Source organism: Callionymus lyra, chromosome 3, assembly GCF_982586985.1.
Source record: "Callionymus lyra chromosome 3, fCalLyr1.hap1.1, whole genome shotgun sequence".
NCBI classification, from domain to species: Eukaryota; Metazoa; Chordata; class Actinopteri; order Syngnathiformes; family Callionymidae; genus Callionymus; species Callionymus lyra.
In genome coordinates this window covers 1,808,352-1,828,070 of record NC_141820.1, presented here as the reverse complement: position 1 = coordinate 1,828,070, position 19,719 = coordinate 1,808,352, and the positions used below count along the sequence as shown (strand labels likewise).

At 38.5% G+C, this 19,719-nt stretch overlaps 2 protein-coding genes across 2 annotated transcripts; both read right to left on the bottom strand.

The window, feature by feature from the left end:
* Positions 1-1,445: 1,445 nt before the first annotated feature.
* ppt2b (palmitoyl-protein thioesterase 2b) lies at positions 1,446-10,618 on the bottom strand. Its single transcript, XM_087785634.1, has 8 exons — positions 10,270-10,618; positions 9,430-9,583; positions 8,823-8,918; positions 8,475-8,582; positions 4,304-4,387; positions 4,153-4,237; positions 2,717-2,771; positions 1,446-2,172 (listed from the first exon to the last, which is right to left on the bottom strand). The coding sequence occupies exons 1-8, from the start codon at positions 10,438-10,440 to the stop codon at positions 2,029-2,031; spliced, it is 897 nt and encodes a 298-aa protein (XP_087641760.1). The 5' UTR covers positions 10,441-10,618; the 3' UTR covers positions 1,446-2,028.
* Positions 10,619-15,664: 5,046 nt separating this feature from the next.
* On the bottom strand, positions 15,665-18,419 carry LOC148082989 (NXPE family member 3-like). Its single transcript, XM_087785633.1, has 4 exons — positions 18,227-18,419; positions 16,988-17,058; positions 16,710-16,907; positions 15,665-16,635 (listed from the first exon to the last, which is right to left on the bottom strand). Exons 1-4 carry the CDS (start codon positions 18,409-18,411, stop codon positions 16,088-16,090), a joined length of 1,002 nt encoding a protein of 333 aa, XP_087641759.1. The 5' UTR covers positions 18,412-18,419; the 3' UTR covers positions 15,665-16,087.
* Positions 18,420-19,719: the final 1,300 nt, after the last annotated feature.

Below are 19,719 nucleotides of genomic sequence, written 5' to 3'. Positions count from 1 at the left end.
TCATTTAAAAACTAATTTAATGGTTCAAGATACAAATGATTGAATTAAATGAATCGAACGATTAAATTCTTGAACGACAACATTTCAATGAAAGTGTTAAAAGTGAAACTAACGTCGACTCTGATGTTCAGTCGGACGAGTTGATGTTTCACATCTTCACGCTCGTGTCCGCGGGTCAAACCAGAACCTTCAGCGACTTCTTCATCGTGTTTTAAATCTTTTGAAAATACCTGCAAGTTACAAACATCAGGGTCTGAGGTTGAAGGAAAACCACACCTTCTCACAACTTGACCTTGTGCCGCTGAAGGTCGGAGCACTTGAGGTGTGAACACTGTGAGGAGAAGATGTTCAAGGAGGAGAAGATGTTCAAGGCAGAGAAGATGTTCAAGGCAGAGAAGATGGAGGAGAGAAGATGGAGGAGAGAAGCTGGCGTCGGGACAGTCTGTAGGTTCAGGCACTGAAGTTTCTGAGGTAAACACGTCAAGAACACACGACGGGAGCTTCAGACGAACAAATATCTGTGTTCCTTGAAAACACTGGAAGAAAGTTCAAACTCTGGCACTTTGACAAATATTATATACATCGTTCTCACGAAAATATACATCGTTCTCACGAAAATATACATCGTTCGCACGAAAATATACATCGTTCGCACGAAAATATACATCGTTCTCACGAAAATATACATCGTTCTCACGAAAATATACATCGTTCTCACGAAAATATACATCATTCGCACGAAAATATACATCGTTCTCACGAAAATATACATCGTTCGCACGAAAATATACATCGTTCTCACGAAAATATACATCGTTCTCACGAAAATATACATCGTTCGCACGAAAATATACATCGTTCTCACGAAAATATACATCGTTCTCACGAAAATATACATCGTTCTCACGAAAATATACATCGTTCTCACGAAAATATACATCGTTCTCACGAAAATATACATCGTTCTCACGAAAATATACATCATTCGCACGAAAATATACATCGTTCTCACGAAAATATACATCGTTCGCACGAAAATATACATCGTTCTCACGAAAATATACATCGTTCGCACGAAAATATACATCGTTCTCACGAAAATATACATCGTTCTCACGAAAATATACATCGTTCTCACGAAAATATACATCGTTCGCACGAAAATATACATCGTTCTCACGAAAATATACATCGTTCTCACGAAAATATACATCGTACATCGTTCGCACGAAAATATACATCGTTCGCACGAAAATATACATCGTTCTCACGAAAATATACATCGTTCTCACGAAAATATACATCGTTCTCACGAAAATATACATCGTTCTCACGAAAATATACATCGTTCTCACGAAAATATACATCGTTCGCACGAAAATATACATCGTTCGCACGAAAATATACATCGTTCTCACGAAAATATACATCGTTCGCACGAAAATATACATCGTTCGCACGAAAATATACATCGTTCGCAAGAAAAACGAGTTTTGCAATTAAATCTCATGTCGCACCAACAACGTTGTGGATTTTATGACAAATAAATACTTTAGAAAGAATATTTTCAATCAAATCAAGAAGTTTTCTTTCTTTATAATTCAATATAAAAAAGTTGCTTCAACCAAAAAAAAAAGAAAACACATTTAAAAAAATAATTCTTCATTTAAAACATTTGTTTTTCTGATGTACCTTTAAAAACAAGCAATAAACGAACAAAAGTACCTTCAAATGGAAGTACAAACTGAATTGTACTCGTAGTTTAAAATGTTCATTTTCAGGGTTTGAATTTTATACACATTTTTAAATAACTCAAGCGTTGAACTTTACGTAAAATAGAAAAATTCCTTTTTGTAATTAACAACACGCTGTTCCTGCGGTGGACACAGCGCCCTCTAGTGCACATGAGATAAAATGCCTCATAAAAAGTAAAACGCAATCAAAGAATCCCGGATATTTAAAAGTTTCCTCACCATGCAGTGTGTGTGTGCGTGTGCATGTGTGTGCATGTGCATATGTGTGTGTGTGCTACACGAGCCACTTCTCCATGCAGGTGTGGAACACCGTGTGGTTAGAGTGCCACATCACATGTTCAACACCTGCCACTGTGCAGACCATGACGTCACCACGAGCCGCCAGAGTCTTCAGACCGAAAGAGTCTCGTAGGTAGATCTAAGTAGAAATAACATCACAACACCAGAGTCAAGTACTGGACAATACTACACATATATACTTGTTACTACACTATCACAACATTAGAGTCAAGTACTGGACAATACTACACATATATACTTGTTACTACACTATCACAACATTAGAGTCAAGTACTGGACAATACTACACATATATACTTGTTACTACACTATCACAACATTAGAGTCAAGTACTGGACAATACTACACATATATACTTGTTACTACACTATCACAACATTAGAGTCAAGTACTGGACAATACTACACATATATACTTGTTACTACACTATCACAACACCAGAGTCAAGTACTGGACAATACTACACATATATACTTGTTACTACACTATCACAACACCAGAGTCAAGTACTGGACAATACTACACATATATACTTGTTACTACACTATCACAACACCAGAGTCAAGTACTGGACAATACTACACATATATACTTGTTACTACACTATCACAACACCAGAGTCAAGTACTGGACAATACTACACATATAACATTGATACTCACGTCTTGAAACTGCATCTCCACGACCGTCTCGTTGTCGTTGAAGAAGCCGAACTGACTAGAGAAGAAACACAAAAGTGAGTGAAGACACTTTAGAGAAGAAACACAAAAGTGAGTGAAGACACTTTAGAGAAGAAACACAAAAGTGAGTGAAGACACTTTAGAGAAGAAACACAAAAGTGAGTGAAGACACTTTAGAGAAGAAACACAAAAGTGAGTGAAGACACTTTAGAGAAGAAACACAAAAGTGAGTGAAGACACTTTAGAGAAGAAACACAAAAGTGAGTGAAGACACTTTAGAGAAGAAACACAAAAGTGAGTGAAGACACTTTAGAGAAGAAACACAAAAGTGAGTGAAGACACTTTAGAGAAGAAACACAAAAGTGAGTGAAGACACTTTAGAGAAGAAACACAAAAGTGAGTGAAGACACTTTAGAGAAGAAACACAAAAGTGAGTGAAGACACTTTAGAGAAGAAACACAAAAGTGAGTGAAGACACTTTAGAGAAGAAACACAAAAGTGAGTGAAGACACTTTAGAGAAGAAACACAAAAGTGAGTGAAGACACTTTAGAGAAGAAACACAAAAGTGAGTGAAGACACTTTAGAGAAGAAACACAAAAGTGAGTGAAGACACTTTAGAGAAGAAACACAAAAGTGAGTGAAGACACTTTAGAGAAGAAACACAAAAGTGAGTGAAGACACTTTAGAGAAGAAACACAAAAGTGAGTGAAGACACTTTAGAGAAGAAACACAAAAGTGAGTGAAGACACTTTAGAGAAGAAACACAAAAGTGAGTGAAGACACTTTAGAGAAGAAACACAAAAGTGAGTGAAGACACTTTAGAGAAGAAACACAAAAGTGAGTGAAGACACTTTAGAGAAGAAACACAAAAGTGAGTGAAGACACTTTAGAGAAGAAACACAAAAGTGAGTGAAGACACTTTAGAGAAGAAACACAAAAGTGAGTGAAGACACTTTAGAGAAGAAACACAAAAGTGAGTGAAGACACTTTAGAGAAGAAACACAAAAGTGAGTGAAGACACTTTAGAGAAGAAACACAAAAGTGAGTGAAGACACTTTAGAGAAGAAACACAAAAGTGAGTGAAGACACTTTAGAGAAGAAACACAAAAGTGAGTGAAGACACTTTAGAGAAGAAACACAAAAGTGAGTGAAGACTGATTCAACAAGTCCTAGTGAGGGACACCCTGGAAAGCGCACCTGTCCACCCTCAAACAGATCTATGAACACCTGAGCTTTCATGTCATGGGAGGAAACCAGAGTGTAAAGAAAAATGAATCTTATTGTGTTCGTCTCCTCTGCTGCCACATGTCTTCCATCCTGCCTGCACTCTCTTCTTTGCCTCCATTGACAACAGAATCTGGTTTTACTGGTCATCGGGAAAACCACTGGAACGTCCTGCGGTCAGTGAAGGCCTCACCTGGACTGCCACGGAGTGATGACTCCATCGTCTGGACCTCCGATCAGCACCAACTTCTGGATCTTCAGGAAGTTCTTCTTCCAGTCTGACGGTGAAGAACACGTTCATACATCAGACTTGTTTCCACAGGTTCTTCTTTGGATCTACTGACCTGATGCGTTTGGATTCCATCGTTCGTTGTTGAGAAGAGCCAAGAAATCACTGCTGTTCCTGTACATGTCTGTGTGGTGAGGATCTGAGGAGAAACTCTCATTTTTCATCCGTTCATCATTCAATCAGAATTTACACATCACTCATTCATTCATTTATAATTTACACATCACTCATTCATTCATTTATAATTTATTTACACATCACTCATTCATTTATAATGTATTTACACATCACTCATTCATTTATAATGTATTTACACATCACTCATTCATTTATAATGTATTTACACATCACTCACTCATTCATTTATAATGTATTTACACATAACTAACTCATTCATTTATAATGTATTTACACATCACTCATTCATTTATAATGTATTTACACATCACTCACTCATTCATTTATAATGTATTTACACATCACTCATTCATTTATAATGTATTTACACATCACTCACTCATTCATTTATAATGTATTTACACATAACTAACTCATTCATTTATAATGTATTTACACATCACTCATTCATTTATAATGTATTTACACATCACTCATTCATTCATTTATAATGTATTTACACATCACTCATTCATTTATAATTTATTTACACATCACTCATTCATTTATAATTTATTTACACATCACTCATTCATTTATAATTTATTTACACATCACTCACTCATTCATTTATAATTGATTTACACATCACTCACTCATTCATTTATAATTTACACATCACTCATTCATTCATTTATAATTTACACATCACTCACTCATTCATTTATAATTTACACATCACTCACTCATTCATTTATAATTTACACATCACTCACTCATTCATTTATAATTTACACATCACTCACTCATTCATTTATAATTTACACATCACTCATACATTCATTTATAATTTACACATCACTCACTCATTCATTTATAATTTACACATCACTCATCCATTCATTTATAATTTACACATCACTCATTCATTCATTTATAATTTACACATCACTCATTCATTCATTTATAATTTACACATCACTCATTCATTCATTTATAATTTACACATCACTCATTCATTCATTTATAATTTACACATCACTCATTCATTCATTTATAATTTACACATCACTCATCCATTCATTTATAATTTACACATCACTCACTCATTCATTTATAATTTACACATCACTCATCCATTCATTTATAATTTACACATCACTTATTCATTCATTTATAATTTACACATCACTCATCCATTCATTTATAATTTACACATCACTTATTCATTCATTTATAATTTACACATCACTCATCCATTCATTTATAATTTACACATCACTCATTCATTCATTTATAATTTACACATCACTCATTCATTCATTTATAATTTACACATCACTCACTCATTCATTTATAATTTACACATCACTTATTCATTCATTTATAATTTACACATCACTCATCCATTCATTTATAATTTACACATCACTCACTCATTCATTTATAATTTACACATCACTTATTCATTCATTTATAATTTACACATCACTCATCCATTCATTTATAATTTACACATCACTCACTCATTCATTTATAATTTACACATCACTTATTCATTCATTTATAATTTACACATCACTCATCCATTCATTTATAATTTAATTACACATCACTCATTCATTCATTTATAATTTACACATCACTCATTTATAATTTACACATCACTCATCCATTCATTTATAATTTACTTACACATCACTCATTCATTCATTTATAATTTACACATCACTTATTCATTCATTTATAATTTACACATCACTTATTCATTCATTTATAATTTACACATCACTCACTCATTCATTTATAATTTACACATCACTCATTTATAATTTACACATCACTCACTCATTCATTTATTTATAATTTACACATCACTTATTCATTCATTTATAATTTACACATCACTCACTCATTCATTTATAATTTACACATCACTCATCCATTCATTTATAATTTACACATCACTCACTCATTCATTTATAATTTACACATCACTCATTCATTCATTTATAATTTACACATCACTCATTCATTCATTTATAATTTACACATCACTCATCCATTCATTTATAATTTACACATCACTCACTCATTCATTTATAATTTACACATCACTTATTCATTCATTTATAATTTACACATCACTCATCCATTCATTTATAATTTAATTACACATCACTCATTCATTCATTTATAATTTACACATCACTCACTCATTCATTTATAATTTACACATCACTTATTCATTCATTTATAATTTACACATCACTCATCCATTCATTTATAATTTAATTACACATCACTCATCCATTCATTTATAATTTACACATCACTCACTCATTCATTTATAATTTACACATCACTCATTCATTCATTTATAATTTACACATCACTTATTCATTCATTTATAATTTACACATCACTCACTCATTCATTTATAATTTACACATCACTCATTTATAATTTACACATCACTCATTCATTTATTTATAATTTACACATCACTTATTCATTCATTTATAATTTACACATCACTCACTCATTCATTTATAATTTACACATCACTCATTCATTCATTTATAATTTACACATCACTCATTCATCCATTCTTTTATAATTTACACATCACTTATTCATTCATTTATAATTTACACATCACTCACTCATTCATTTATAATTTACACATCACTCATTCATTCATTTATAATTTACACATCACTCACTCATCCATTCTTTTATAATTTACACATCACTTATTCATTCATTTATAATTTACACATCACTCACTCATTCATTTATAATTTACACATCACTCATCCATTCTTTTATAATTTACACATCACTTATTCATTCATTTATAATTTACACATCAATCATCCATTCATTTATAATTTACACATCACTCATCCATTCATTTATAATTTACACATCACTCATCCATTCATTTATAATTTACACATCACTCATTCATTCATTTATAATTTACACATCACTCACTCATTCATTTATAATTTACACATCACTCATACATTCATTTATAATTTACACATCACTCATTCATTCATTTATAATTTACACATCACTCATCCATTCATTTATAATTTACACATCACTCATTCATTCATTTATAATTTACACATCACTCACTCATTCATTTATAATTTACACATCACTCACTCATTCATTTATAATTTACACATCACTCATTCATTCATTTATAATTTACACATCACTCACTCATTCATTTATAATTTACACATCACTCACTCATTCATTTATAATTTACACATCACTCATTCATTCATTTATAATTTACACATCACTCATTTATAATTTACACATCACTCATCCATTCTTTTATAATTTATTTACACATCACTCATCCACCCATTCATTTATCATCCATCCATCACTCATCCATCCATTTGTCATGTATACATCACTCACTCATTCATTTATCATCCATCTTTTTGTCATCTATCCATCACTCATCCATCCATTTTTCATCTATACATCACTCACTCATTCATTCATTTATCATCCATATATTTGTCATCTATCCATTTATTTATCATCCATCCATTTATCATCTATCCATCACTCATCCATCCATGCGTTGTGTCCCTGAAGACACTGATTGCTCCTGATGGCAGACTTGGCGCGTGTGCAGCCTACTCCCATCAGTGTGTGTGAATGACTGTCAAAGCGCTTTGTGACCCTGGTCTAGAAAGTCGCTATATAAATAGACATTATTATTATTATTATTATTACTAGTATCTTTTATCAACTCATCATTGATCCCTCAATCTATACAGTTATTCCTTCATTCATCCTTCATTCATCCAACCATCTGCTGACTCTCAGAAGTCAATGTGTGCAGCAGCCAAAGCTAATAGCTCTCAAGATCTTCTTGGAGAACCCTGAGGTGTTCCAGGGTCGAGTGGGAGACAGAGTCTCTCTAACCCGGGTCCGCCCCGAGGTCTCCCCCCTCTGGACATCCCTGAAACAACTGCTGAGCTTCTCGTCGTTGATGCGTTCGTGAGAAACTTGAGTTTCTTCTCCAGCCATTCAATCAGAACCTGAGTCGTGGAGAAACATCTTCTCACCGTTCCAGTAGTTGCAGATGGAGATCCTCTGCCCGATGGCCGTGTAGCACAAGTGGAACAGGTTGGACTTCATGAACTGAGGGAAGATGTACTTCAAGTAGTCGGTGTCTGTGGAGGAAACAGTGGCGAGCGTCGTTTGTAAAGATGTTTCTAGACCAGGGTCACAAACAGCTCAAACAAAACAATACACGGTTAAAATACTTTTAAAGGTCAAGACAACGTAAGACAAACAGCAGCAACAAGAAGGTTAAGAAGATCTCAAATCAAAAGGTCTTGAGATGTTTCTTGAAGGAGTAGATCATCAAACGTGTGGCAGAAGAAAGACAGAAAGCAGGAGGATGTACTGACCTCCGTACTGTCCCGCCTGAGGCGAAGACAGAGAGATGAACGAGTGAACGTTGTGATCCGGCAGAGTGGAGAGAATTCCTCGACAGATGAGTCCTCCTGGAACAACAAGAGCTTCTTCAGTCGCGCCGACGTCAACAAACGAGAGTTTGAAACAAGTATTTAAATAAAGACGTACAGAAATGAAAGAAAATAATCGAATCTAAATTTAGAAAATTGAAAAATATATTTAAGGAAATAAAATGAAAATGTCATTAAGGTTAAAAATGAATGAATACAGAAGACACATCCAATAATGGTGAAAACATGTTTACTGTCTTGTAAATAATATAATATAACATGAAGACACAAACTAAACACACAAAAGTAGATTCTTATTCAGACGAGCATCTGTTTTTTCCTTCTGGTTTAATAATCCGTGTCTTGAGTTCAGAAAAACAACTACGTGTCACGTTCCAGTCTCGAAGAATCAAGATGATTCGGGAAATTCCAGGACGTCACGAGAAGATAAACGCCGACGAAAAGCTCCTTCTTTCCCGTCAATCAGTTACAGGGAGCAAAGTCACCGTTTTCGGTGATAGCACGGGAAAGTCAAAATGTTTTTACACACCTTGCGAGTAGCAGATGAAATGAACCCCGTCTGCCGCCTTCTGCATGATGGGGTCGATGGCGGCCTTGAATCCCTGCACCTGCGTCCACATGGGCTCCAGACTCGCACTCCTGTCGAACAAGTCGATCACCGTCACGTTTGTGCCCGGATGAGTCTGACCAGGGAGGGGAACTCAGGGTCAGTGGAAGAACAACACGACCAAGTTATCCTTTACCTTGACCTTGGTTGAAGAAAGATTAGATAAAGAATAAAAAAAAAAACACTAAAGCAAAAATATATCTGTAATTTAACAATAAGTAAAAAGCGCTTTGTGACCCTGGTCTAGAAAGGCGCTATATAAATAGATTATTATTATCATTATTAGTAAGTCATTTGTATTTATAAAGTGCTTTTCCAGACCAGGGTCACGAAGCGCTTAAACAATCAAAACAATACTCAATAAAATATATACTTTAAACAATTCAACAATAATAATGTTGATAGACGTTAATTTATACATCATTTATTCATCTTTATTGAGAAGTAGTTGATGATTAAAAATACTTTTTTCGTGTGTGACATTTCACTTTAATCTTACAAAACCTGTTTTCTCATGATCTTTTATTACAATCTTTGTTTATCACATGACTGTGCATGAATAAAACGATTACTTAACACATCCCTTTTTTTATTACATGGTACTAACTTGTGATTTGTTGAAATACGTGGTCGAAATTAAACTGAATAGTAAAGGAAGGAATAACATCATCGTAAAGAATATCTTTAAATGTTTGTGTCAGAAGTTAAAAACGATCAATCTATTCTCATAATGAGACTGAATCACGGTATTTCCGTCCGTACCTCGTTGATGAATCGCAGCAAGTGTTTAAAGTCCCCGGAACTGTCGAACAATCCGTGCACGATGACCACCGGCTTGTACGAGACCACCGCAGCCCAGAGACACGCACCGAGGAGCGGGTAGAGGAGCGAGGCTGCGCCGGGGGTTCCTCTCCGACGAGGGCAGCCCTCCATGTCAGCGCCCGTGGAGACAAACTGGTCAAAAGTGCGGACGCGCTCAAATAGAAGCTAAAAAGCCATAAAAGCGAATGTTTTTCTTTGACTAAAACAGCTGCACGTCTCGCATCTGCGCAGAAGTTTCTTCTCAAACACAAACAAACACGACGAGCGAGCGCCGTGTGTTTTGGTTATTGTTTCCGGGTTTAGCTCACTATGCGTCACATCCGGCGACCCTTCGACCAATGAAGTGAGCGGAAACCTCTACGATCGTGGAAAAAAACTTTATTTAAAATCGTGACAAATGTTAACATTCTCAAGATGGAGTCGCAAATATTAACACGTTTTTAGAAATGTGTTCACAACCTGTTCAACACTCACAACCTGTTGATAAACTTTAAAATAAATAAACGCACACACAAACACACGCACGCAACTACACACACTCACCTACACACATTCACACACGCAACTACACACACTCACCTACACACATTCAAACACGCAACTACACACACTCACCTACACACATTCAAACACGCAACTACACACACTCACCTACACACATGCAACTACACACATTCACACCATTAACCACACACACATACAGTATGACTACACACACTCACCTGCACACATTCACACACACTCATACACGCAACAACACACACACAACCACACACGCAACTACACACACTCACAACGACACACATTCACGCCCACGACTACACACGCACACACAACTTCACACGCAACTACACACATCACGCCCACAACAACACACTCACAACCGCGACTACACACGCAACCACACACACACACACACAAAACTACACATGCAACTACAAACATTCACGCCCACAACAACACACACTCACATGCGGCTACACACGCAACCACACACACAACTACACACGCAACCACACACATTCACACCCTTAACCACACACTCATACACGCAACCACACACGCAACTACATACACTTACACACACGAGTACAGACACACACACACACGACTACAGATGCAACCACGCACACACACACACAACTACACACACACGACTACAGATGCAACCACACACACACACAACTACACACACACGACTACAGATGCAGCCACGCACACACAACTACAGATGCAATCACACACAACTACACACACACAACTACACACACACGACTACAGATGCAACCACACACACACAACTACACAAACACGACTACAGATGCAGCCACGCACACACACACACAACTACACACACACGACTACAGATGCAACCACACACAACTACACACACGACTACACACACACGACTACAGATGCAACCACACACACACACAACTACACACACACGTCTACACACACACACACACACAACTACACACACACACAACTACAGATGCAACCACACACAACTACACACACACGACTACAGATGCAACCACACACACACACAACTACACACACGACTACAGATGCAACCACACACACACACAACTACACACACACGTCTACACACACACACACAACTACAGATGCAACCACACACACACACACACAACTACACACACACACAACTACAGATGCCACCACACACAACTACACACACACGACTACAGATGCAAACCTCACACACACACAACTACACACACGACTACAGATGCAACCACACACACACACACAACTACAGATGCAACTACACAAACACACACAACTACAGATGCAACCACACACAACTACACACATACACATGACTAAAGATGCAACCACACACACACACAACTACACACACGACTACACACACACACACGACTACAGATGCAACCACACACACACACAACTACACACACACACAACTACAGATGCAACCACACACAACTACACACACATGACTACAGATGCAACCACACACACACACAACTACACACACACATGACTACAGATGCAACCACACACACACACAACTACACACACACACAACTACAGATGCAACCACACACAACTACACACACATGACTACAGATGCAACCACACACACACACAACTACACACACACATGACTACAGATGCAACCACACACACACACAACTACACACACGACTACACACACACACAACTACACACAAACACAACTACACACACACTCAACTACACACACACGACTACAGATGCAACCACACACACACACAAACACACAACTACACAGACACACACGACTACAGATGCAACCAAACACACACACAACTACACACACATCATTTTCCACACGTCTGTTTGTCTCCTTGAGGTCACGTGACGTCTTGCAGTCTCTTGTTCCAAACCTGCTCTTTTGTTTCAGAATCATCTCACATCTGGTCAGACTCTGGATAACATTTGTGAAAAAGTGTCATTTCTTCTAAGAAGAGTAGAAATGTTACAACGATGAGAGACTTTTAGAAACGTTCTCGTGTCGATGCCATCAGAGAAGATTGAAAAGAAGATTTTTGACCTTGTTTTTGTCACGTTGACCCTGTGATGCCCTTGTTTTTGTTTACTCTGTGACAGGCCAGGCAGGTGTGCACGGTCTTCAGCTGATTTCTTGGCGGGTTCTTCCCATTCTTGGCTCCGTTTGTCTCTGGAACGATCTACTGTGTTGTTGGACTGTTCCTGTTCTGACGTCGTCGGCATCTTTAGTTCCAACGTGAGTTTTTTCTTGACCGTCTTTTCGTTGTCGTCCAGCCGCGCCCCTGCCTGCGTCCAGAGTTTTCTTTTGTGTTTTTGTTTCTTCAAACCCGTTCTCGGAACTCAAGGAGTTTTACCTTCTCCTGAGCATAATAATGGAGATGTGGGGGGGTGTGCACATTTCTTGCTCCAGTGTCAGTTAGTTTTTAACCAGCAGCCATTGTGTCTCAGACACGTGGCCTGTGAGACGTTCTTTTGCAGCCCCCCACCTTAATATGAAAGTTTAATGTTAGTGTGGCGAGTTTCATATGAAGTCACACCTCTCTCTCTCTCTCTCTCTCTCTCTCTCTCTCTCTGAGATATGCATCCTCTTCAATATTGTTGACTTCTAGACCCATTATTTCATAGCTCTTGACTGTTTTTTCTGTTCCCATGGTCTGCAGAAGGAGTTCAGTTCTGCGGCCGCCAGCGTTGAGGTTCCTCATTAGGTTCTCTGTACAAAATGTGTCTGTACTGCCCGGGTCCAGGAAGGCGTAGGTAAGTATACTTTTATTTCCATTGCACAATTTAACTTGCACTGGCACAATTGCCAGTATACAGTCTTTACCAGCCCCAGTACTTTCACCCTCTCCCAGTGAGACAAGAGCACTGCTGATAGAGGTCTCTTCAGGTTTTGGTCTCCGCTCTGCATGTTGAGGTGACGTAACATCGGTAGGTGGTTGAGAAGATCTTTTAATGTGCAGAATAGTAGGGTGTTAATAATGGATGCTTGCCAGCACAAAATGCACATACATCATAAGGAGCAGCGGACATGTTGTATTTAACAGGTGACCTCTCTGTTGCAGTTTTTTCAGCTGTGCTGTCAGACACAGTTGCTACTGTGGTAGCAAAGCTGCTTCGCTTGCTCTTAAATGTGCTTGGTTTGGATTCAGCAAATGATCTTACGGGTTTCACTTTGGGAGGATCCAGAATGTCACCAAAGAGTGGATCTTGTAATAGTTTAGCTTGCCTTTCAATATATACTACAAGGTCCTGTAGTCTTGCCCTCCTTTGGCTTCGTTCTAGAATATCACAAGCTTTTGTCCTCCATCTTTCTTTTATTTTATAAGGCAGTTTTGATATGATGAGCCTTAAGTTTGAGGGCAGGTCAAGCTCCCCCATATCCCGCAGATCCTGCATTGTGTTACAACAGCCTCTTAGAAAGAGTGCATAAGATTGCAGTGCTTTTCCATCCTCTGCCTTTATGTTATCCCAGGTAAGGGCCTTTTCCATATATGCATTAGCAATCCGTAATTCATCTCCAAAGTGAACCTTTAGCAGTCTCTTAGCCTCTGCAAAACCAACATCAGCATTCATATGTAGACAGCTTCTAACCATTTCTCTGCAGGGCCCTGAGGTGAATTGCTCCAGGTAGTATAACCTGTCCTGATTACTACTTTTTTTTTTTTTTACCTTACCTTACTGGTCTTGCCCTCAATGCCATGCTGGAATGCCCTTATAAATATTTGGTAGTTTAAAGGATTACCATCAAAGACTGGGATCTCCCTCGCAGGAAGAGATGTCTCTTTGTGCTGAAGGACCAATAGGTTGGCAATATCATTTTGTCTTTCCATTACCGTTAATAAATAGGCATTATTGTTGGTCGCTTGAAATCGAGTTGTTGCATGGGCATGAGGTCTAGTAATATGCAAAGGTTGAGGAGGCACAGGACTTGGGCTTTGTGTTGGGCTTACATTGTCTGCATGCTCTGGTGGCCTTGGTTGTTGGTGTAACAGCCTCTGGAGTGGGGTTTTGGGCATGGCTCCAATCTCAGCAAATTTAATTGGAGATGGTTCTTCAATATCAATATCACTGTCAGGATTTTCCTCATAATTTTCCAACCATTCATTCATGCCATCATGTTGTGTTTGTGGTTGAATCAATTGTGGAGTTTTTGCATCAGGCTCCCCATTTTCCAGAACTCTCAATTTTGCAGTGGATTCTGCCAGGCTCATTTCCAGTTTCAATCTCTCCATTTTAGCTTTTAATTGAGCCTCCTCCATTTCCAGTGCATGCTTTGCTTTTAGACCCTCTGCACGGCTAGGAGAGCCGCTTGCTCTGCAGCCACTTTGGTGCGGGCTGAGGAAACTGATGAAGTTGTTGATTTTGTTTTTCCTGAGGTTTTTGATGCATTGGAAATGCTGTCATGTGGCTCAATGAGCACCTGGGGGTCCGATTTTTTCCATATTTCCACATCCTTTATGAAACTCGTGAATGTGGACATTTTTGGCTCATACCAGTTTATTCTTTCATGTTCCATTATTTCATCAGACAATAAGGTTTTAACGTTTGCATGCATTTCCTCAAATTCCTTCAGACACCTTTTAAATGTTGCAACACTCTCATTCATAGTCTCCACATTTCCACCAGGCACCAGCAGAGTTTTTATTTCATTAATTTTGCGCGTGCACGCTCCAAGCTTTCCTCTCCGCGATGCACTGAGTGACTTTAATGTCTCCTCCGCCGCGACAGCGCCAACGGGAGGATTATGACTTCCATCCATATCCATGATCATTTGTTTCTCAGTTTACAACTTCAGTTGAATTAGAGTCAACCCCAACCAACTCTTTCCATTTCCCCGTTCCTTGTTTTTATCTTATAAAGTGTTATTCAAACTGTAAAGTCACCTGAGAGAACATCGTTCTGAATTAAAATTAAATGTGTTGAGTTTAATCACCATCTTCTTCCCCTTTCAAACCTCACAACTGGTCTTTTCTGAAGCCTTGATATCATTGGCAAGACAAACCATTACTGTCCAAACCCCGTCTTGTTTTCCTGATCCATCTCACTTTCTAAGACAGAGTTTGGAAGGTTAAGTAAAGGAAAAGTGAAAGCATGATGAAAGCATGGAAACACTGTAAAGAAGGCTCCATACCGTGAAACATACATTCGACATGGACAGGCATGGTGTGAACCCCCTTTATGCTGTCAAGTTCTGAATAATGGTGTTCATTTAAGGCTCCTATTTGAGAGGACATATGTAGGACAAGATGAGGTCCACCATGTTCTTAATTACAGGTGGCAGAGGATGAAGTATAAATTTAGAACCATGTGCCAACGTCATCTCCCAGGCGTCCACCCAACGAACATCCACCCCTTGAAACAGAGCTTTAAGTATCTTATTCTGCTGCATCGTGGTCCAGTCACTGTTATAGATCGCTCTATTTGGCGACAGGCCTTTAATATTCCCATTCCGGATGACAACCAGTGTTCCTGGAGACCTGTTGAGCAATTGCACGATGGCCTTGCGGACCATCAGCATTCTTCTGAGAAAGACCTCATCAGGAAAGGAACCAAAGTGAGCCCAGATACCCACAATGACGACAGTGTCCGGTCCTCCCTCGATAGTGCTCAGCTCGTTAGCAACGTAACGAAGCTTACTGACTGAGACTGGACGAATACGAATGGGAACACTGTGAGTGTGGTAGATCATGAAGATGTTGTTTGCTTTGTCCGTGGCCATGTAAGGTCCAGACTTTGGGGCAGAATGAAGATTAAAATTCTCGAGATCTAAAAGACAAAAAAAAAAGGAATCAAGGAATTCTTTCAATTCATTATTTTGTTAGAACATTTACGATGGTTACCTGGAAGTGTGGCAACAAGGTATTCGTACCACTGCCTGACGGTGGAGTCCCCGTACATGTAGATCTTCTTTCCTTGCAGACATTTACTCATGGAAGTAGAGTTCTTAAAATGCTGAACTTTGGTCCCATCCAGAGCCTGCCACTCGCCACCGTAGTAAAACCCAGAATGTCCCAAGTTCTGCACTTTTTTGTTTCGCCCTGATTGACAAAAAAGACGATTTTGCAAAATTGTAAAAAAAAAGAATCCATTAAACATTGACTATTTCTACTTTGGTTACCTTTCTCTTGTGGCAGCACTTTCACAAACTCTGGTCCTTCAGATTTGAGTCTCACTTTCATGTTGAATCCACTGAAAAAGTTACACGTAGAAATATGTTCAATATGTGAATGAACAAAGAAACACTGACAACTCTGATCAGTTCTGGAACTGATCTAAAGATGGACTGGACTATAATGGAGAGAAACATTTGGACTTTGTGTGTCGTGCTGCTCCAATCTCGCCGTTTACTGTGAAGCTGACAGACAAGGAATTGTTGAGAACTTTGAAGCTAAATGTGGACAAAAGTCAAACTCTGGTGATTGTTGATGATAAAGTTCAGGGTTGAGTCAGTACTTGAGTGACTGATGTCAGTCAAACTGAGGAACCTGGTGTTTGACAAACGTCTAGTTCAACACTGAACAAAACTGACTCAAACTGTTAAAGTGAGAAAAATCTCTAAACTTAAATGTTGTCACAACATGATCTTATAATGTGTTTGTGTCGTTTACACTATTGTGTTTATTTTGTGTCTAAACAAGAAGGATGTGTTTCGCCTGCAGTTCATACAAAACTCTGCAGCCAGAATTCTGAGCCGCTCTAGTAGAAGAACTCACATTTCTCCTTCAAACTCTTCACTGGCTGCCAGTTTCTTTCAGGATCATTTTAAAATTCTGGTTCTTACTTTCAGATCTATTCATGGTCAGACCTTCATGATCTGATCCAGACTTACACCCCAGCTCGGGCTCTGAGGTCTGTGGATCAGAATCTACTGATGGTTCATGAACTTCCGGACCAGAGGAGAGAAATCCTTCCAGACTGTTGCTCCTAAGCTTTGGAACCATCTCTGTGTTTGATGATCTACTGACTCCTTCAAGAAACATCTGTGTTTGATGATCTACTGACTCCTTCAAGAAACATCTGTGTTTGATGATCTACTGACTCCTTCAAGAAACATCTGTGTTTGATGATCTACTGACTCCTTCAAGAAACATCTGTGTTTGATGATCTACTGACTCCTTCAAGAAACATCTCAAGGCACTTTTATTGGAGCTTTTTCTTCACTTTCTTGTTGCTGATGTTTTTGTCTCTGTGTTGTCTTGACCTTTTAAAGTCTGTATTTTAATTGTGTATTGTTTTGATGTTTAAGTGCTTTGCGACCCTGGTCTAGAAACATCTTTACAAATAATAATTATTAACTTATTTACCTCAACGAGATGATATATGACGTATATTTTTTCGTAGTAAATAAAAATCTTACTTTTGAAAGAGATTCTTTTCATCAGCGTTAAGATGTACATCTCGATAGTCTCCCATAGAATGAACGATTCTGGTTTCACAGCCCAGTCTTTTAGGCTTGAAGCAGAACCATGGTTCTCCCGTGCGGACGTCAGTGAAATCACAAACTTGTAGGTTTGTGGGTCTTAAGCAGAAATTACAGTTCATTGTCTCAGATGTGCCATTTAGGCGGAAAATACTTTTGAAGTAAACCCTGTCTGGGTAATATTTGTTCATTCTTCTTACAACAGCAACAGCCTCACTGGGATGAAGAAAAGTAACCTTCAGAAAAAAAACACAAAAGTTGAATAAAAATGTTTTTTTGTTCATCGTTGTTCTTGTTTCACCCCCTCACCTGAACGAATGTAGTTCCCTTCCAGATCAAAGGAAACGATGCTGTGTAGGAGCCATTTTCATGATCGATAACGTGTCCAGGTACAGCAGCCTTCAGATCTATACTGTAGATCCGGGCTGCTAGGACATCACCTCCAGTTTTCTTGGGTTTTCGCAGGAAGTCCTTCATTGTGATTGTTACTTTCAGTTCATCACCAACACGCCACTGTTGTCCTCCATCTCTTCTGGTGATTCTAAATCTACTGCCGAGGACATCGGTGCCGTGCATACCAAGCAACAGCGGTGTTTGGGGCCAAGCTATGGATTTGAATATCTGTTGTTCCTCTTGAGTTTCTTCATCATTCAAGGGTTGAAATTTGCAAAAAGGAACTTCTGACGTAGAAATTCTTCCTGTGGATTCCAATGCAGTATTGTTTTTCTGCTGGCCGAGCTTCATTGGTGGTTGTTGATACCTGTTCATCTATAAAGAAAAATACGGATCAGAATCACATCCTTGTTTGAGGAGTAAAATATAAAGTGACAATGTCTCGTCTTCTCTCGCTCGGCAACAAACATTTGGATACAACTCAAGTTCTAGGCGCAAGGTTGAGCAGCAGTGTAGAAGTCTCCGCCTGCAGGTGGTACCAGTGTCAGCACGAGTCATTCCATCCTAGATTCCAGAGTCATTCCATCCTAGATTCCAATCAGTTGTAAAACTTACACCAGAAATCCACCAGTTCCAAAAAGCAGAAATCCAGTCATCATAACTCAAACTGAGTAGATGTCCTGCATCTCCTCCACGGAAAGAACCGACAGCCCATAATACTATCTCAACCAGCTAGGTTCACTCCCTGATCACCATCATGTGGATTACTTCATCTAACCTCCTCCTCCTGCTAGGACCGCCATCCTGGTTCACTCCCTGATCACCATCATGTGGATTACTTCATCTAACCTCCTCCTCCTGCTAGGACCCCCATCCTGGTTCACTCCCTGATCACCATCATGTGGATTACTTCATCTAACCTCCTCCTCCTGCTAGGACCCCCATCCTGGTTCACTCCCTGATCACCATCATGTGGATTACTTCATCTAACCTCCTCCTCCTGCTAGGACCCCCATCCTGGTTCACTCCCTGATCAC

What these genes read in the sequence shown, in the direction of transcription:
- ppt2b (XM_087785634.1), bottom strand. Translation starts at nt 10,440, where the DNA reads ATGGAGGGCTGCCCTCGTCGGAGAGGAACCCCCGGCGCAGCCTCGCTC. An exon ending in CATCTGCAACTACTGGAACG is followed by an intron (nt 4,388 to 8,474) that starts GTGAGAAGATGT and finishes GTTTCTCCTCAG; the next exon opens with ATCCTCACCACACAGACATG. An exon ending in TGGAGATGCAGTTTCAAGAC is followed by an intron (nt 2,173 to 2,716) that starts GTGAGTATCAAT and finishes ATTTCTACTTAG; the next exon opens with ATCTACCTACGAGACTCTTT.
- LOC148082989 (XM_087785633.1), bottom strand. Translation starts at nt 18,411, where the DNA reads ATGAACTGTAATTTCTGCTTAAGACCCACAAACCTACAAGTTTGTGAT. An exon ending in GAAAAGAATCTCTTTCAAAA is followed by an intron (nt 17,059 to 18,226) that starts GTAAGATTTTTA and finishes TAACTTTTTCAG; the next exon opens with TGGATTCAACATGAAAGTGA. An exon ending in CCTTGTTGCCACACTTCCAG is followed by an intron (nt 16,636 to 16,709) that starts GTAACCATCGTA and finishes TTTGTCTTTTAG; the next exon opens with ATCTCGAGAATTTTAATCTT.